The sequence below is a fragment of the Hipposideros armiger genome, unplaced genomic scaffold, assembly GCF_001890085.2.
Source record: "Hipposideros armiger isolate ML-2016 unplaced genomic scaffold, ASM189008v1 scaffold_364, whole genome shotgun sequence".
Taxonomy (NCBI): Eukaryota; Metazoa; Chordata; class Mammalia; order Chiroptera; family Hipposideridae; genus Hipposideros; species Hipposideros armiger.
Window position 1 is genome coordinate 1,389,991 of NW_017731714.1, and position 20,490 is coordinate 1,410,480.

Genomic DNA, 20,490 nt, shown 5'->3' on the forward strand with positions numbered 1-20,490 from the left:
AGAGAGAGAGAGAGAGAGAGAGAGAGAGAGAGAGAGAGAAAGGGAGAAAGAAAGGGAGAAAGAAAGAAAAAAAGCAGGTGAGACCCTTCAGTAATCCAGCCCCTAAGAGCTTTAGACACAAACCATGCCTGTTGTTTAATGGTTACAGATTTACTTGGTTGCTTTCTACCTAGTTGATCCAACTCAAGAGTCTATTGAAAAAAAACCCTGTTTAAATTAAATCCGCTTAGTCACAGAAATTTTGCAACTTTGCATAACTGAGTGTATCCACAGATGCCTATTAGCTGATTAGGGCTTGAGAAACCTGGGGGGAGAGCCAGATAGACGTGCGGGCTGTTGCTGTGAAATATAGCGTTGGAACATTCCTGGTGGGTGTTGGGGGTTGTCGGATTTTGGTTTCCTTACCTTGAAATTTGAGAGTAGCTTAAGCACCTGAGGATGTGTAAAGAGAGAAAAGTGTGGGTGAGGAAGCTTCAAATTGATTTACCTGCGATCAAGTTAGAAGAAAATTGAATTTAAGAGTGTTTTTGTTTTAATTTTTCCTGAGGAAGTAGGATTGTATCTGGGCGATGGCGTGAGGGAGTCATGGGACAGAGGTTATTCCCCCAAATTATGTAAAATGCTCTGCAATCGCAGCTCCTGGAGCTCCCCCTGCCGGAGACGTGGGATAAATTTGTCTTTTGTGATACACTCTATGCTCTACTCAGTCACCTCATTCTTGATCCCTTTCTTAACTTCTATTTTATACAGGTTTGTATCCCAGGGAGTTCAAACCTACTGCTACGGAACATCTAGTAACCATTACGCCACTAACGGAAACCTCAGCTACTAGAAAAAAAACCAACGATGGATGGAAAAAAGGTTTGTCCGTATTTTCAAATAGTTGCTCTGGAGTTATTGTTATGATGCAACTCTATTTCATAGGACCTGTCCCTGTGAGGAAGCTGTGACAAAGACTGAGAAATGGAAGCTAAGAAGACACAGTCCCTACTCCAGAGGAATTCTCACTTCTAGAATATCTCACAGAAATAATACTGTGGGTTAAAGAAATTAAAGCAATCTAGCAGAGCACATAAAGGATGAATGTGACCCTGGAATGGTGGGCCCCCGAAAGGGACCCAAGAGTGCCGGGGTGCGGAGGGCCTGTGGTGAATCTTTGTGGGGATCAGCCACGGGCCCTGAGTGAATCTTCCCAAGGGGCCTCTGTCCCTTTCATTTTTCAATGGAGCCCATAACACATACCTCACAGTGCTCCTCTAAAGATGAACTAAGAAGATGTATGTAAAATTGCTTAGCTCGGAGCCTGGCACATCATAAGTACCTAATATATGAGGACCATATGCCAACCTGGGTGCTGAGCTAAGGGCGGTCAGGCAGCATTCACTCTCTGGTTATTTCTCTAGAGATAAGATGACTCTACAAGAGTGGGTTGAAAGTAGAAAGAAAGAGAGTCCTTTGTACGTGGGATTTCAGCAGGATACTCCAGATTTAAAATAAAGCCTCCAAGAAGACTTAGAATGGCTACAGAATCATTAGCTAATAGAAACATTGAGAAAATGTACTGGGATTAATGGAAGCAAAAAAATTTTAACAGAGACCAAGGGAGGAAATGTAGGTGAAGTGCTTAGAACTAATTATTAGGCTCTGGGTCCCAATTATACAATCTAATTTTCAAAGTGATTTCCATGTGAAGCCAACATGATGGTGTCAAACCAGAAAGCATTTAAGGGCCAACTGCAGACACACAGAGTGCTACGTGCCATGAATCCTGGGAGTAATGGCTAGCATGGTGGGGCACGGTGCTAAGAGTTTTCATGCATAATTGAATTTGATCCTCGTAGGAATCCAAAGAGATAAGGATTCTAATCAACATTTGCCCAAGAGAATACGAAAGCACAGAGAAATCAAGTAACTTGTCCAAGGCCACCCAACTAGTTCAAAGCTGAAACCCTGCCTGTTCTATTCCAGAGCTCATACACCAACCACTACCATCAACTGTCACAAAGAAAGAGAAGCTAAGCCCCAATTAATTAACCTTTATAAATAACTGCTACGGAATGATCATAGTCTTTGACTATGTGATATAATATAGGGTAATATGTTATTTGTAATAATTAAATTCAAGAAAATCGTGTGGCAGTCGTAGGAAGAGGGCTTCAGGACATAAAATGACATTTGGAGACTCGCGACAAAAGAAATGTGAAGGGCAGATTGATACAAGGGAGATTAACTCTGGCAGAGCATTAAGAGAACTACTAGAAACTTCTGGCAGGAAATTTAGTGGGACAGTTGACAAAAGCTCAGATGAGACACAATAAGGGAAGGGATTCAGCTGGCGCCTGTAGCATAAATCTGGAAAGTTGATAGCAACACTGCTTCTTTGGGGGTTGGACTGAGGTTCATGTGGGGTGATGGCTCCGTTTGTCTCCTCTCTGCTCACCATTTCTACATTAAAAAAAAAATGTACTGCTTCCTGTGGAAGTCATAGGGGCTTCTTCCAATATTCTCTCATACCCTTCCCTTCAGTTAATGAGATAGTTTCCTAATTTCTGACCCATGGAAATTCATAGGGTAGTTGAAAGTAGGTATCGGGATTACTAGTGTTAATACTGACACATTATCGCATAAGTTTTACTAGCCAACTGTTGAAAGTTGAACAATAGCCCCCTAAACACAGTTAAGAAAAAGAAACCCACTGTATAATCTAATTCAAAATGGTATTGTTTTAGACCTGTCCTATGTACTCTGATCTATTTTGAAATTTTGTCTTTATAACAGGAGGTCGAATAAGCCATGTTTTCTCAGAACCAGGTATGTTAATATTTGACATGCAATGACAATCGTTACATTATAAATTATGCCTAAGAAAATAAGAAGTGTCAATTTTAAAAACAAAAGAGTATATGTCAATAACTTTGTTTTCATACAACATCGTAAAGGCAAACAAAATATGCTTTTTTTTAATTAAAATAGGCATTCCTCATTTTTTTCAACATTTTGGAAATAGCAATACATAACTTGATAATAACTTTACTTTTAGGTTAGATTTTTTTTAGCTTTCTCACCAACCATGGTTCCTTAAAAAGTCTAAGGGCTTATAAAACAAGTGAACTTCTCTTATCTGTACTGTAAGGAAAGCAAGGAGCATAAAATCATTTTATTAACTGGCATCATAGCAAGAATAAATATAGACCATTCATGCCTCAATCCTGATTCTTTTCTTGGCCATATGCTACCACTTTGAGGCAATCTTCCCGACCCTTTATAACTGGGGACTGTGTCTTTCCCCCTTAGATGCTGCTGTAAGCCTGGCTTTAGTTCATTTATGTGCTTGTTTACTATTCTGCCTCCCTTCTAAGCGTCCCTTCACACGTGGCCTGTGTCCATACTCCACAAGAAAAAAAAAGGGGGGGATTGTAGAACTGAATCACTATCTCATAAATTAAAGCTAAGCGGAAGGAAGGCTGGGCACTACCAGTGGGAGAAAAAAGTTGTTGTTGTTTTTGTCAATAATGAGACTTTTAAATAGAAATAAGGCAAATAAATAAGCCATTTTACCTTTATGTTTTGCCTTCAGTTCTATTTACTTCATTTGGAAGCACTAAAAATATGCCATGCCTAAGCAAGAGTAACTCTAACTTAAAGTTTGTTTCGTTCCCAACACGTAAAAGGTTTGAAAAATGTTTTTAGTGATTATATTATGGAGTATGCCTAAGGATGCTGTGGAAGGCACAGAAGCTTGGAATATAGGTTACCTGAATTATAGCTACTATTACTTCTAATTAGTTGTCTCGCCTAGGATAAGTAACTTAAATTCATTAGACTTCCTTTTCCTCATTTGTAGACTGCTTATAACAGTTTCATTCTGTTATCCATCCAATATCCTTTTCTACATCAAGACATTATTTTCTGTCATCACTTTGAAACTATTAAAGACTTTGTGGCTTTTCCCATATCGGGGTAACATGTCCACAGAATTGTCATCCAAAATTATGTCTGTGAGGGCCTGGAAAGAACACTTGACTTGGAGTTGGAACCCTTGGGTCTTGGTTCTGTCGGCTGTGTCGCCTTGGACTAAAAACTTGACTACTCAAAGGTTCGGTTTCTGCCTGGTTACTACAAAATCCCTGACATTTCAAAAGATAAAATATACTGAAGTATATTAATATAATAAAAGTATATTAGTTTCTTTCTATAAAAAGGCAAAGTGATATTACCCTGATTTCGCCTGTTTTTATTTATCAATTGATATGTGGTCATTTATTTCACACTTTTGTAATTTTCTGCTCTCTTTTCTCCTAAAGTTATAATAACCATTGTTTTGGCGGTGATAGCTGGTATTGTTGGATTTATACTCCTTGTTGTTTACTTTATTCGTCTCCTGACTAAGGTGAGAATTCAGTTTTTAATTTTGGTGAACATCACTTGGAGAGTTTATTCCTCTGGGTTCAATTAAACTCACAGAGAAACAAAACTGCATGAAACTCCACCTTTTTCAAGTGGACACAGGGAAGTTACTGAGTTACTTTAGTAGAACTTTTTTTTTTTTTTGCATTTTCTCTATAAAGGAAGCCCTAAATATAGATCTACCCCCACTTTCCAATGAAAGATCCTCCAAATTTTTCATCTAACTAAATGTAATATATTTTGATGGCTATGGATGACATAGTCTAGTTTGTAGTTATATATAGTATTTAGTTTATTTAAGTATGAAAAATATTTAAAATAACATGGTATGTTTACATATATTTATAAATCATTTGCTTTTTTCATTCTCGTATTCCCTGAAACAAATTTTTCAAACTTTACCCATGAATTTTCCAGCACGAGTGATTTCATCATTAAATCCATTATAATTTTAAGTCCAAACAAAACCATATTCCAAAGCACATAACCTTTCCTATAACCATCTATTTGTTTCAGATATAACATTTGCACATGTATTTATGATGCTGTAATTGGAACTGTAATCCTAGAGCACTATGTGTCTAATCATGAAAATATGGTATAGTTGAGTAATCTACAATAAATTCTTTGGCCCTTTTCTGACTTTTTAAATTTTACTTCCAGTAGGTGACTAATATAATCATCTAAACCTAAATTGATTATCATGACTCTGTGTAAATGGACCTTCTCTAAATAATAGTTTCTTAATAAAAGTAAAGTAATGGAAAGTATTTGCTCTAATATGAGCGATTATGTAAAGACTTGATTATAACTCCTGTTGTCTGCAGTATAACTACTGAGGAGAAAATATCCCCTTTTGTTTTGTATATATGTGACAAACTGAGTTGTCCTCTCTCTTGGTTGATGATGTAAAGTCTGACAAAGCCAATGAAATAGTTGACAAAATTCGGAGAAATTCTATATGGATGTAGAAGAATTGGGTCGTGGTCAATGTGACTAAAAGATCTTCTTTTTAAAAAAGTTTCCAGGTTAGCTTTTCAGTATAGTAGGGAAATATGAGAGAGTCAATGTTTGGGGTAATAATTCACCTATGGAAATAACAAATACTATTTAGAAATACAATTTTATATCAAGTTTGTAAATATCTATGAAATAATGACTTCTCCCAAAAAAAGGACTCTACAAAGTAAATTTTAACCAAAAGGCAACAAACTTTAGTCAAAAAAAATTCTTTTTAATCTGAGACATTTTTCTTTATAGTGTCTTAAGTTTAGAAAATTGTGACAATATTTTTCTGGTTTTTATTTATAGAAAAGTTCACTTGACATGCAACCTACATTCTCAAATGACGCAGATGATTCTTTAACTTCTGTAGAAGCAGGAAATCCAGGTTGGTGTGAATATTTTGTTGTCTTTTGCCTTTTGGGATGGGAAACAAATTAATGAGTTACTTCTTTCTGAGTTAGGAGGGGTGTATCCAATTAGGATTCATTTATATTCTATTTCATCAGTGCTGTCTCTGTAAGATATATATATATATATATATATATATATATATATATATATATATGTCTGCAGCATAATGAATTCTCCCTCAGGCATAAAATATTTTTTTTAAAAAAAGTAAGACAAATACTGTAAGTAAAGCAAAAACTAAATTCTGTTGTATACTTATATTCCAAACTGGAAAGTCGTGTAAAGGAGACCTTGCAATGGGTATAGTTATAGCCCCAGACCTGGAGCCACACCTGAATTTGAATTTATACTCTAACATTTGGAACCTTGGGCAAGCTACTCATATGGGAATAATGATAGTTAACATAGAGGTAATTTAATATGGCCATAACGATAGTGTCAATCTCATAGAGTTCCATGAGGATTGGATGAGCTACAAGTAAAGCATGTAAAACAGTTCTTAGTCATGGTGAGTGTTCGTGCCTGTTAACTAGTATCTATATTGCAGGACTCCATTCCCAAATGACCTCCCCTGAACAACTGGCCAGTCCCTTGGCCCCTTGTTTTCATTGCCACTTCCAACTGCTAAGTAAATACACAACATGTTGGAGGGCTGTAGGTATATTTTGTTTATCCAGAACAGTATTGACCCATGCAGTGTTTTTTCAAAAGAGCGTTCATTGCCAGTCTTAAAAAGTGGCAGATTTTTACATTAAAAAACATCCAGATATTTGTAGTCTCTTCCAGAAAAAAGTGTGAACGTGAATGATGCTGGAGGCTCCACACCAGAATCAGAGCAACTCATAAGAGCTGAATAGCAGTTGCTACCTTGAATATTTGTTTAAGTATCTACTCAGTTTCGTTTATGTCATTCATTATGGCCTCCTGTAGCACCTTACCAATTGAGTATCTAGTTCCTGTTAAACTTGGTCTGAAACATAAAGTCAAGTGACATCTATTTTGGGAGCTGTCCACCAAGAACAAGCCTCTTTGGCTTTCATGCTCAAGCAAACGAGACCTGACGCTGTCTTCTACAATGTCGATGGAAGTTTTCCCCATATTTATCATAAATGATGACAGAACTGAGGTCCTGTAAATTTCCAGATTCCAGTTTTAATCCTGGACCAAGCTCTTATCTTCAAAGGACCTGCTAGATTTTCTAGACTTCAGAATCATGAAAAATAGAGATTTTTAAAGATCCACCAAAGCTCCACAACCTGTATGCAGGACTTGCCTCATCACATTGTCTTGTGGGTCCTTAAAACTTAAGGATGATACGTAATTATTTAGTCCTCAGAAGTTCATGGTCTGTAGAGTGAATGGCATATACACAATTCTCAGCTGAAAGGATTAATAAAATCCTATCTACAGATATTTAAAATGCCAGAATTTTGAATCATGTACCAGATTCACTTCATTTACTAAGGTTACCATGTTATAGAACTTGCTGCTGGAACAAATATCTGTAACGTACTCATTTTATTTATATTCTACATTGTTCCAAAGAAAAAGTTTTGATGCTGTTTTTAAAATGAAACCATTACCACTCAAAGCCTAATGTTTTGTTACTTAAATTTCTATATATCCTTTTAGCTATTTATTTATTCTGGGGACAAAATTAGTGTTTAGTATTTCCTCTGCCATTTTTTTTTCAATACAAACTTGAGCCTCTCTGTGGACTAGCCCATAAGTTTCGGACAATTTAATCCACCAAAGTGTATTAAAATATCCTTGTCAGTTTAAGTACAACAAACATTTATCAAATACTTATTGTGTGCTGGGCCCCACACTCACATTAAATATACCATTATGACTCTCTGTCCTTTAGAATCTGAGAGTCTAGTAGGGCAAAAAGATAGAATGTGGCCATTGCAGCAAACACCCTTGAAGGTAGCAGAGGCGATAGAATCTGAAAGAGACTGGGGCAGGTAGCAAAGGCTTCTGGAGACATTCTCACCTGGGGCCAGCCTTAAGGGGAAATGGACGTTCTCAGGGCAAGGCAGCTGGGAGGGTGAGCCATGGCATGGAAGAAGACAGCATGTGGTGTACCTGAGGAGTCCTGTGCATTTCCACATTAGCAAGGTTAACGCTTTGGTTCTCTGTTAGTGTCTCAAATATATGTAAAGACAGTGGGAAGTCAGAGGAACCAAATTTTAGGCTCATTTCAGTTCCCCATTCAGTATTTGCACAAATGGAAGTTATTAAATGTGTCTTAGTAAGTTAGTGAAATGGGTTATAAAACCTGATCCCACCTCACAGGAAACGTTGAAAAAACACATAAGATTATTTTAAAACGCTTCCGTCCTGTTCTTACAGAATACTGCTCTGAAGTAATTTACAAACCGAAAGCAGTAAAAGATTATAGTGATCGTGCCATCTCACCAAGAACTAGAGATGCGAGGGTATAAAGGATAAATTGCTTTAACCCCTTTGAACTTGCACATGATTTATGGTTGGTGGGAAATGATAAGAAGTGAAACTGAGTTAGCTGCCCATGGTAGTGGCCACATGCAACTCCACCAGTCCATTTCTCATGGGATAAATCTTGGGATGCACAGCTCCTATGATAACCCAAATAGAAGAAAACTGGGAAAACGCGCATCCACACGCACAAAGGCTCTTCCCATCCTTTCACACACTCTTCAGTAGTAACATCAATCCACCCTTCCACCCAAGAAAGCTGGAGATGAGATCTGATGGAGGAGACGAGTCCAGTGCCCTGCCTCCACATGCTAGAATCAGCGAGGAATTTAGCAGTGACTTTCTGTACAAACTTCTCCTTGTTTATGTCCAAGAAAATAGATTATTCCCAAGAGAGATTACAGACTAGGGAGCTTGCCTTAACCTCAAAACAAGCATATGTTAATTCAACTCACTTATCACTTACTGTCTTCTCATTATATAATCTGCCCCTACAAACGTTGTTAGTTTCTCATCTCTGTAGATACTAGGAGCAGAGCAATTTTATGTTTGTTTCTTACCTAAAGCTTTTAGAATAGATTTTCTAAGAAATTCCGTATCTTTACACATAACTCTAATAGAGATAGTCTAAAAGGAAATTCCTTTCATTTTCTCACAATTATATGCAAGGACAACTCTGTAAGAATGTAAAATTCTAAATGTATGTTATGTATTCATTTCCTATTGTATTTAAATATAACTATGTCTCATACTGTGTTTTTTTGTTTTTTGTTTTTCTATAACCCTTCTGCAGAAAGTAATCAATGAGAATCTGCTCACCAAACCAAAATTTGGAAGAACTAAAAGACACAAAACTTCTGTCAAGTGAAAAATTAACATGTAAATTGGACACACAAATAAATTGTATACCTTCTTAAATTGTACAATTTCAGGATGAAAATTTCATCATAATGAGTCCAGTGGTTCAATGATGGAAAATGTCACTACTCATTAATATTTCAAAATGAAGAACAAATGTTTCTTTTTATGCTTGCTTTTGTGTTAGTATAATTTTTATAGTTATTTGATGTGGAATTCTGATCCAAAACTTTAGTAGGCATCATTCGCAGTTTTTAAAGGCTAACTTATTTTATTCTAGTATTGTATTTTAGTGATTGTACTGTCAGATGAAAAGGCTTGTAACATAATAGATGAAATCTAAGTTCTTCTCATCCTTATCTCCTGAGTCTATTTTCATTGTTTTAAATAAATTGAGGGGACTCTGAAATCCTATCATTTCCTTCATTGATGAATCAGCACGATATGGTATTACATTAATAATGATGATATTTTAGTCATACTGATGAAGCTTGTACTTGGGAAATGCCTTGCACACATATATACATATACACATACATACACATATGCACATATACATAGAATAGACATATAAAATGACACTCACATTCACCATTTAATGCATACATCAATGTAAAAAATTTTCCCACTGAAAAAAGGGAGATGTTACATATGTGTAAATGGCTCATTTAAAATAGTTTGCCTTACAGTACAGCATTAACTTCATCTGGCCACTGACTGATGCTTTGTGTTCCACTGGAAGAGTTATTTACAGAAATAATCAGAATAACCTGAGCAAAAAAAACATCAATGGCTTTTCCCTCCAAAAGAAACTTAACTTTGTAAATGCAACATGATGTGCAAATTTGACATGCAGGTGAATATTTTAATAGGTCACCATTAAATTCTTAAAGTTGTCAATTAAATTCTTTAATCCATCCAGTCCTAGTGTCTCTTATTAATGAAGCTTTGGAAATTGGTTTAAATAATCTAAAAGAAATTTCTAGATATGAGATTAGGGGTTTCTGACTATACAGATGTCACTCATTTACAGTGAAACTTAAAAAGCAATATAAAAACAAAGAAGCACCTTCCTGTGATATTCTATGTCCACATTAATAAAAATCCATATGGCTTCCCATTGCTGTGTGATAATTAAGTGAATATTATGCACATATTTTGGTCTGGCAACTTAAATTTATTTTTTTAATAAATTAAAAAATGTATGTTTTTTATGTTCAGAGAATGTTCTTATACTAAATCGACTATTTAAAATAAAGAATAAAAACAGTACATTTCTGTTGGTATATATTTTTTAAAGTTTTTGGTTTTTTTAAAGATTTTTATTGGGGAATTGAGGGAAGGGAAACAGACAAGTTGCTGCCCTTTTGTTCTTCAGTCTAGTTGTCGAGGACGTTGCTTCACTGGCCCAAGTTGGCACCATCATTGAGCTCTTCCCGGGCGAGGCAGATCAGTCGCCGGCTTCTGGACAGCTGCTCACAGCGGCTGCTGGCCACTCAGCTGGCTGCTGGCTACACACGGTAGCCCATGGCAACTAACTGCAGCAGGGGCTGCAGCCTACGCGGCAGGCGACTCACGGCAGCCTAGCTCCAGGTTGAGCTGTTCAGCATCTTAGCTGTAGAGGGCAGTGTCACTGGCCCTCATATGTGGGATCCAAACTGGGGCCCTCTGGCGTCCCAAGCCAGATCTTAACCAACGTGCCACTCGGCCGGCCTTAAAATAGTTTTAACAGTATTATTGGGTTATTATTTAATCAAACGAATGACCCAAGCACCAAGGCAATTTTAAATGTACTTTTTTCAATAAAATGTTGAACCAAGAGATAACGTGAGACTAAACTTGTCTCTAAAATAATTTACAAGTTTAAGACAATAATTAGAGTGACTGTGCAATCTAGACCAGAGCAAGAGAATTCAGAGACTAATTAAAGTAAGAATTACTTTAACCTTCTTGAACTTTTCTCGTTAATTTCTCTATACTTCTATCTATGGACTTTTCACATTTAAATTTAATGTTTGTAGGAAAAAAAATGACCTTTACTCTCTTCATATTTTTATAATTAAATTTGGCATAAGATTACAGTAAAGAAATCCTACCTATGACGCCACTGTGATCCATGCATGGTTCATGCTGGATTTCTTAAAATTTGGGACTGGAGTGAGGGATGGGAGTGAAGCTGATTAGAAAATTTTATCCTTCATGCCTGGGTGCTTGCTTGTGTAGAGGTGTGAGCAAAGGGTCTCAGAAACAAGGGAGAAAATGAAGGAAGAAAGGTAAGAGACATTGTGAAGAATTTGTGGAGCCATGAAATGACATGGTGAAAAGGGGTATTTTAGTGAGATTAATGGATAGCAAGTAAGAACCTTCTAGTTTATTTTAGGCATTTATCTTATCAAATGCAGCAAATTTCTCACACGAAACTCCTAAGAGCCAAATGTCATTTAAGCAAAAATCAATGCAAAATTCTACCCAGTATCATGCACAGGCCTGTATCATTTATTACCTAACAGTGACCAGAATAGTGACGAGGTCTACCCAGCTTTTGACAGAGGAACAATGGAAGAACCAGTTCCACAGAACACATTTTAAAGGATACAGGAGACATAACTAAAGTTATTTTTCATTGTATACTATGAGTCTTGTTCACACAATACAACCATTATACCGACAGAATAATTAATGGAGCAAAAACATCTCTTAATGAAAACAGATAAGTCACCCCCAAAGTGCAGGGCAGGCTCTAGGGAGGCACGAAACACACTAAGAATGCTTCAGCCTCCCACACCTACTTTCTCCTCCAGCCCCCTGTGAGCCCGGGTGTTTGTCACAACTGTCCGACTTAACAGATCCCACAGGCTCGAGGAGACAAAAATGAACCACAAAAAAATCATGTCATAGAGTCGCATGCCATGACTTCGATGCTAGGAAGTGCAGTGGGATAAAATCCATTGGAATTCTATTCATTTTTCTGTCTTTGGAAGAACCTTTCAAAGGTCAAAGCCAAGTACATAGAGAACAATGGACACTTCTATTTCCTGGGCAAGAGTCTTCACAGTTCTTGCCCATCAGATTCTCTCATTGCTATGGGCCAATGACTGATGTGTATTTCTGCTCAATTCCCCAAATCCGTACCCCAAGTGTCTACTACTAGTCCTCAGAATTGTCATGGGAGATGAAACCCAATATTACTTCTGATTTAAAATAGAAGTAGCACCAATGAGTTCACCACCATTGGCCATGTGACCTTCTATTTTTATTTATTGGTAAAAGAAAACTTAGGTCAATATGAATTATACATCAGGATATCTAGTAGGTAGTAATCTAGTTACTAGACTTTGAAAGTCCCTAATTTATGCAGGATTAAGTAACTTAATTATTTAAAAAATACAAGCTTGAGAGAGCGAAGCCACTGTCTATTTCAATAATGAGTATAGTCTTTCACAATTTTATCAGGAAATTCTAGGAAAACCCCGTATTTGGCATCTATTGGCTGTCTTGGGTAAAACCTGGAAATGTCTTTTTAAGTCTGATTTTTTCATTCTTCTGAAACATTTGCAATCACTAGCTTTGCATCTAAAATAAAGCAAGCACAGATGCCAAACTCCTGAGCACACTTTGACACACACCTCTCATCCGATCTGACTTTTGTCTTATGGTCAACATGACATCAGACTTTCATCCTTTCTTTCAGGTTCAATGATCTGTGGTTGTGTAATAGTGGTCCCAGTTCAGAATTTAGGTGACTCTTGCACTTGCAACATGGAGGTGTTCTTATGTACAGGAGCAGACGGATATACTCCCAAACATAACCCAGAACAGAACATAAGGAATGTGGCTGCTCGTCTCATTCACCGTCCCTACTCTACAGGTTCAAAATCTTGGTATGTGATTCTGGTTCTTTGTTAACTATCTGCTCTGTGGTCAGTAGTGTACTACCTCAGGGAGAAAGAGGGAATGACAAATGGAGTTTTATCGTTCCCAAGAGACTGTGTCTGGTCGACGAGATGGGTTGAGGCCAATTTCATGAAATTTAATGATAATCCTGGAAATCAAAACTTTATGCTTTAGTCGGGGACTAAGTGATGCACCATTCACTTTTTAATAATTGTAGGGCTTAAAAGCTAATACCAAATATCTCATATCATTCCAGGATAGAGCATAGCATGATACTCAAGTTAGAAAATGTGGCAGTACAAGCCGCAAGGAAGCATTCCCCTAGTGAGACAGCCAGGATCTGAGGGTGTCAGCCTATTTCTTGCTGCCCTCTCTTAGATGTCCGCCCCCAACTCCCATTTTAACAATAGCCCCCAACTCCCCCGCCCCATACCACTCACTTCTCGTACTTTGTAAATTTCCTCAAAATAGACTTTCCTCCTCACGTGGCAAGTGGAATAGAGTGGCATAGCCACACAATTTATATTGAGAATACAAACAGTGTCTGAAAAAGGAGCCTGGAATATCACCAGTCCACTCTGCTGGGGCCAAACCTTGAAACACAGAAGGGCCAACCCTGAGTTCCTGATTCTATCTCAAGATACAGGTGCTGATAAAACCAGGGCACCAACAGTCAACGTTATCACCCTGAAGCCTTCTAAAAATGCCGTCTTCACTCCAGACTTGTTCCCAGCTGGCAAGGCTCATGAATGAACAGGACTAGAAATTATAGGTATGGGTCCTAAACGCGGCACCACGTCCCTCTTGGGAGTGTGTGTGGTGTCTTATTTCTGAGCTGCATCACATTACTGGCTTCCCTTCTACTCAGGTTCAGGTCTGTGCCTCAGATGAGAAGCATGATCCACCTGTAAGCAACGTGAACACAGCCCGGCAGTGACTCCCATATACAGGAACACACACATCTAAGCGATCTGCTGAGGTGTGAAGGGCCCTCTGATCAAGCTGAGCTTGACCAAACCTAGAAGCAGATATTGTCCTCTGTACATCAACATGGACACAAGTGTCTGACCTGCTTCCAGCTCAGTGCTGTCCTACAAATGAGAATATACAGGATAAATGAGCTGAGAATTATTTTGACATGGTTTAATGTTAAAAATTGTCTTTCTGGTAAGAGATGACACAATCATTCAAAACCCTTCTGTCACCAAGTCTAGTTCGTTAACCCTTAGTACACCACACCTGTACCTATAAATGCTACCAGATCCTTGAATAACGTTGTTTCGCTTGTTGTAACAATGATGGGATGCAGTAAAAACTGAACTTTGTTTTTACCAATTAGCCTAAAGTTGGTTTCGGTGTAAGCCGCAGAACCTATCGACATTCAGTGAATACTGTATATTAAAACTCACTAGGGAAACCCCCCGTTATCCATCTGCATATCCAAAATTCTTTTTGGATTTTTCTCTGAAATACTATTGAATGACCGTCCTCATCTAAACTAAAAAAAGAGAAAACTCCAAGTTACCCTGAAGTTATGTTAACCTGAAGATACCTGCTAAATAGCTATTGTTTCATTTTGCTTTGGCAAAATGTTTTAAGTGTTTTGTGTGTATGCATGTGCATGACATCACCTTTGAGGATCTCATTAAAATGCAGATTCTAACTCAGCAGGTCTGGCCTGAGGCCTTAGAGTCTGCCCCTCACAGGCTCCCAGGTGAAGGTTTTAGAGCAGATACCTGGAGGCCCAGATTACTGTGATCTCAACTTTCAAAACATACCAGACTCAGGGTGATGGTTTTTCAAGTGAAACTTGCAGTGCTGAGTGATGCCTGAGACATACGCAGAAAACTGGTTTCAGGAAACAGTAAGAGTTGTGTCCACGGTGAGGACATTACACTTCTGATGCCCAGTTCCACCAGTGGTCAGTGGCTGCCTAACCTTGAGCAGGTTCTCAACCTCGGCTGCACGAACCTCAATGCGGAGCCTCTAGTGTTTTGGATATAGATACACTGAAACAGGTTACACCACTGTTATTTTTAAAAGAGCTGCTCCTTCCAGTAAAATGGCAACAGGAATCAGGACAACTGTGTTTTATGCCTGAAGCAAGAGCCGTATTTTGCACTTGATTTGACTTCTTCATCCTTTTTCAGCTTGAGACTGCCCAATGAATTAATCTCCCCCCCCCCCAGACACATCGAACATGAAACGATGTCAAGTGTTAAGGACTGGAGGGCTTCTCAGACATGTTACTGCATCTGAACCTATCGATGACTCGAAGGAGTGTTCTGTCAAAAAAAATAAATACATGTAACAATAGTTTTACGACTGCATAGACAGAATCAAATATTACATAGTTCTGAGAAAAACATTTGAAACCTACCAACGAATTGGTAGGCTAATTGGTAAAAGTGTTAAATACTAAAATATCAACGAACTTAATTCTTTTTTGCTATCATCTATCACACATAACAAGGAGGTCTTCCTGTAAGGAAGACCAACATTTTAAGGTCCTTATAAATACACCTATCCTAAATTAGGACTGTTTCATTCAGATTTTCTAAGCAAATGAATACAACTGTAATACATTATAATGAGCATATGTAAGCAATGCTATAAAATTAAGAACACTTTAGGGGGCCGGCCGAGTGGCGCGATGGTTAAGAACTGGCTTGGGACGCCAGAGGGCCCCGGTTCGGATCCCACATATGAGGGCCAGTGACACTGCCCTCTGCAGCTAAGATGCTGAACAACAGCTCAACCTGGAGCTGGGCTGCTGTGAGTCGCCGGCAACAGCATAGGCTGCAGCCCCTGTGGCAGTGGGTTGCCATGGGCTACCGTGTGTAGCCAGCAGCCAGCGTGAGCGACCAGCAGCCGCAGTGAGTGGCCGTCCAGAAGCCGGCGACTGAGCTGCCTCGCCTGGGAAGAGCGCAATGATGGTGCCAACTTAGGCCAGTTAATCAACGTCCTCCACAACTAGACTGAAGAACAAAACAACAGCAACTTGTCTATTCCCCTTCCCCCAATTCCCCAGCATTGTTCCCTTCCCCCCAATACCCCAATAAAAATCTTTAAAAAAATAAAAAAATAATAAAATAAAGAACACTTTTAAGTCTACCATATGAATGTGAAGTGTTCTAAATTTAAAAGTTTGCTATTGGAAAAATCTCCATTCTCTTCTTTCTCTCAAAGGTTTTAATGTTAATATTTAAAACAAAATTGAAGTTCAAAGTAATGATTACATTTTGTTTTTTACCTGGACCTCTTCTCTATAGAATATAATCTCCTTAACAAATATATAAGCTTTACTCAATTATTCAATGAAATATTCTGGGTAACAAGACTACTGTAACCTGCTCACCTGTGCAGACAACCAGCCTCTTCTAGGTCAGCTTCAGACACCATTCTACGATTAACATGTTAAGTGCCATGTCAGCCACCGGTGACTGACACTATAACTTTCTGATCGGACCGCGTCAGTCACTGGTGACTGACGATATACAATTTAAAAAATTGTATTCTTCTATTAGGAAAACTAATTTCATTGAATCACTTTCACACGTTTCTTCTACTGACATTTGTCACTGTTACGGGTAAAGAAAAATTTTTTAAACTGCACTGGAACACAAACCACAGACAACTGACTGAAGAGAAAGCATGTCGGTGAAATCGGATATCTCGGGCTACACGGAAAGGAAGACAAAACAGGCTTGGCGCCTAACGTGTTAAGGCTTCCTCTTCCTCAACTGGAAATTGAGAAAATCAATTGGAAACTGTTACAATTTTTAATCTATCTTCTCCAATGTCATTCCTCTTTAAACGTTGGTTTGAGCCATTTTTCCTTTAACAGTATAAGTAATAACCTGGCTTGATTCTTGACAAACATGCAGTAGCAAAAGCCTAATTGACCTGTGAAACAGTGTCTTATATTGGCTAAACTGCAGTGCTAAATTTGGATGTTACTTTCATGCTTTTTTTCAAGTGTTTATTTTTGTTGTTTTTTTTATATGAGTCTTGGCTCTCAAGGGCTGGCATTATACTTGATTCATTTTGCATTCTCTACCTCCTCCCACCCCCATATCCCTTACACATCAAGCTGCTTCTCTTCCTCTTGAAAACATCACTTTTTGTGATTTCTGTAATGTTTTCTTTAGCCTTATATTTTTCCAATTATTACTTACAAAATGAGGTCACCATTCTTAATGAAAGCTTCTTACATAAAAATAGTACCCTTGCCTCAAATTTTGCGTACATTAGACAACTGTTACTTCAGGAATCCAAAGTAGTATAGGAATCAAGTTGGTGGAGTACAAAATGAATTCAAATTACTCTACAACTTGACATGAACACTGTTTTGCATGACATTGATAGCAGCAGTCCTACATTTTGGAAAAGTAAGCAGTATTAGTATTACTATAGAAATCAGCGTTGTAAATAACAATTTCAGTTATGTGTGGGCAGATGAACACAATAACTGATAGAAAGGGGAAAAAGATAATGCCCTGAGGAAAAAGTGAATAAAAATCAAATGAGAAAATTAAAGGAATGGAAAGAAAAGACCACTTAAGGATTATAAAAGTTATATTTATTCACGATGCTACATTTATTGCATTCCCTTAGAAAAATGGAGAACTGTTTATGTACCCAATTTCCACATATAAAACTTTATACAAATTATGTGTAGCACATAAAGGCCTCTGGTACAGCTAAAATCCTGACACTACAATTTGGGTAATTCTGCTTCAGGGTCTCCAGTTTATTAAGTCTGTCCATAGAAAATAAAAACTGGAATAACTGTCAGTCTTGCTGCTCATGTTTAGAAACTATTGGAAAATATAATAAAATTTTCAATTACTCTAAAACTCAAAAAAGGTAAACTGGAAGGGGATACATTTTGTTACCAATTTCAATTTAACAGTATGATAAAGTCACATCTTATCTTGGCTGGATCTTTTAAAACTAGAACAAAAAAAACCACCTTAGTTTTGACATTATCTTTCTAAATTGTGGCTGCTTCAGAAGGTAATTTGTCAAAATGTTTACCATATAATTAAAAAAAATAATATTCCTCTTACAAAATGGTACAATAACACCTTCTTAAGGAACCAGAAAATACTAAATGTCTTTGGCTATACAACTAAAAGGCCATTCTTTCAACAGACTAGGGCACATTCACCTCAGAGCCAACTATAGAAACAGAAAGCGTAACAGAAATATGCATAGAATTTAATGATAGTTTTTCTTGCCTTTTCCCCCCATTCTACCCATATAATAAGCAAGGAGAATGCAATTTACATAATCTTTCCAGTTGAGACTCAATAGCACTACAAAGATGATACCCAAATTTCTACAAAGGCAAAGTGAATTAAAACAATTACAGAACTAACTGAAAACTGAAGGGACAAATGTCATTTGCAATTTTTCTTTTTTTCTTGTTGGCATTTTTAATCGTATGGGTGTAGAAATTATAGCTGATAAACAACCCCCCCAAAAAAAAATCACAATCTTCACTTATGGAACTACAATAGAAAAATAAATCAAATGAAACATTTATTAATAAATGAAGCCTATTTTATTATTTCAAGTGTTAATGATAAAAAAAATTTCAGCACAGCTGTTGCATTTAAAAAAGTGAAACTACATACTATGTTTCTAGCTCAGTAAACAGATGAACCTGATGTCTTTGAATGACATAACAATTGAGCATTGTACAGTACATCTTATGAAGACCCGTAAATTAAAGAACTACTGGTTTAAAGTTAGTGATTATGAAACAAATGTAGATTCATAGTTTCAGCTTCTTTTTTCTTCCTCGGCCATCAGGTGCTCCATCCATTTTACGTTTCTGTGTCTATAAACAAACGCAAGAATTACTTTTCATCACAGGACTAGCATTAACGTGAAATACAGCGACAGACACATGACAGCGCTTTACTAATAACTGCTACATCGTAACAGATACTAGGTTTTCTTACCCAGAACAACCTTCTCTAATCATATTACTAACACAATACAACATTTTAATGTTAATACTTAAATAAATAACTCACAATTAGCAGTAGTAAATCAATACACCAAACAAATGTATAACATGCCCTCTTACCAAAAGAAAGCAATAGTAATAAGTATTTTGTGAGGTTACATAAATAACAGGTAGTATCCAGAAACATTCATTTAGTCATGATTTTATAAATTAACTATTATTAAATAAGATGGTTTTTCTTAAAATTTTTGCTTTTACATTGCTAAGATATCACGACAGTAAATCAAAACTAGAAGTTAACAGTAAAGTTGTAAAGCCATTGCTTTCCTAATATTTCTTTAAATATTCTAAAATTATAACTTGTATTTCCCCAAGGTCAAGTGTAGGACCTTGGCATTCAAAAGACAGACCTTCCCAGATTTTCACCAATCCCTATATTATGGACCACCATCATAACGTGCTTTTCCCCACACAAAGCAATCAAGTTTAATTTATACTTTAAGTGGCCCAAGGCTGTATTATTTACAAAACAGAAAAAAAAAGCAAAAAACCCTAGCACACCAATGACAGCCAAGTGATGTTCAAATTCTTAAAACAAAAACCAAACCATTAAATCCTCTAGGAAAATATTTACTATTTGTGAATACTTACTGAAGGCTTTGGTCCTCTTTTCTTTTTCTCTGCCTTCTCCTTTTCTTCTAGTTCCATGTTTTCTCTTTCAATCAAGGTAATTAAGGTGTTACACCTTCTTTGGAGCTCCTGAGTTGTGAACATAAATTTACATGGTAAACTTGTATTTTCCATCTATAAAAACTTAAGGTATGTTTTAATAGGGTAAAGTCACTTACAGCCCCCCAATAGATAAATTTTAAAACGCAACAGGAATTGATTTTCATACAGTCAATTCTATTGTATAAGGTTAAAAAATATATTTGTAAGTGTTTTTATTTCATTATTTAAAACCAAACTATTGTGTATTCTTCACAAATCCTCCCTTTACTGAAGAATTAAAAGTGAAAATATCTCATAATATATGCAACACTGCTACTTGGTGTCTGTGCCCGAGAACCGTCATTTACATCCAAGCTTAAGAAAAGTAATAGCGTGCATATTTAAGGGTCAAAATCAACCAGAACTAACTTTAATAAGGTGTGTACATAATCTCCCCCATTAAAAGCATTATCAGTAGAATTATGGTAATCAACGTACTACGTCACCTTTCCCAATTCTGAAGAAATAGCCATGAAGGCTACAATGGGTTCTACCTCATCTCTAGTAATCTAACAGTCTCCAGAAAAGATTTTATATATAGTGCAGAAGTGGTAGAGAACCCTGAAGAAAACAGAAGCCCACTTGAATCACTGCTGCCTCACAGCTCCCCTCCTGAGAAAAACTGCTTTCTTTTCCTTGTAATCAGTGGTACTACTACACAATCACAACAAAGTCATTTAAAAATACTAGGGCCGGCCGAGTGG

At 37.1% G+C, this 20,490-nt stretch overlaps 2 protein-coding genes across 3 annotated transcripts in view; one reads left to right on the top strand and one right to left on the bottom strand.

Moving 5' to 3' along the window:
* GYPA (glycophorin A (MNS blood group)) overlaps positions 1-10,415 on the top strand; it is a 24,041-nt gene extending 13,626 nt beyond the window's left edge. The window contains exons 3-7 of the mRNA XM_019662039.1: positions 751-861; positions 2,779-2,811; positions 4,305-4,390; positions 5,719-5,797; positions 9,077-10,415. Coding sequence (XP_019517584.1) covers positions 751-861; positions 2,779-2,811; positions 4,305-4,390; positions 5,719-5,797; positions 9,077-9,090 — 323 coding nt within the window. The 3' untranslated portion in view covers positions 9,091-10,415. The remainder of the gene's footprint in view (positions 1-750; positions 862-2,778; positions 2,812-4,304; positions 4,391-5,718; positions 5,798-9,076) is intronic.
* Positions 10,416-17,595: 7,180 nt separating this feature from the next.
* SMARCA5 (SNF2 related chromatin remodeling ATPase 5) overlaps positions 17,596-20,490 on the bottom strand; it is a 36,357-nt gene continuing 33,462 nt past the window's right edge. The window contains exons 23-24 of one of the 2 annotated variants that reach the window (XM_019662056.1): positions 19,667-19,774; positions 17,596-18,883 (exon numbers count right to left, since the gene is read on the bottom strand). In XM_019662056.1, coding sequence (XP_019517601.1) covers positions 18,818-18,883; positions 19,667-19,774 — 174 coding nt within the window. In that variant the 3' untranslated portion in view covers positions 17,596-18,817. The remainder of the gene's footprint in view (positions 18,884-19,666; positions 19,775-20,490) is intronic. The other variant, XM_019662057.1, reaches the window with a different exon arrangement.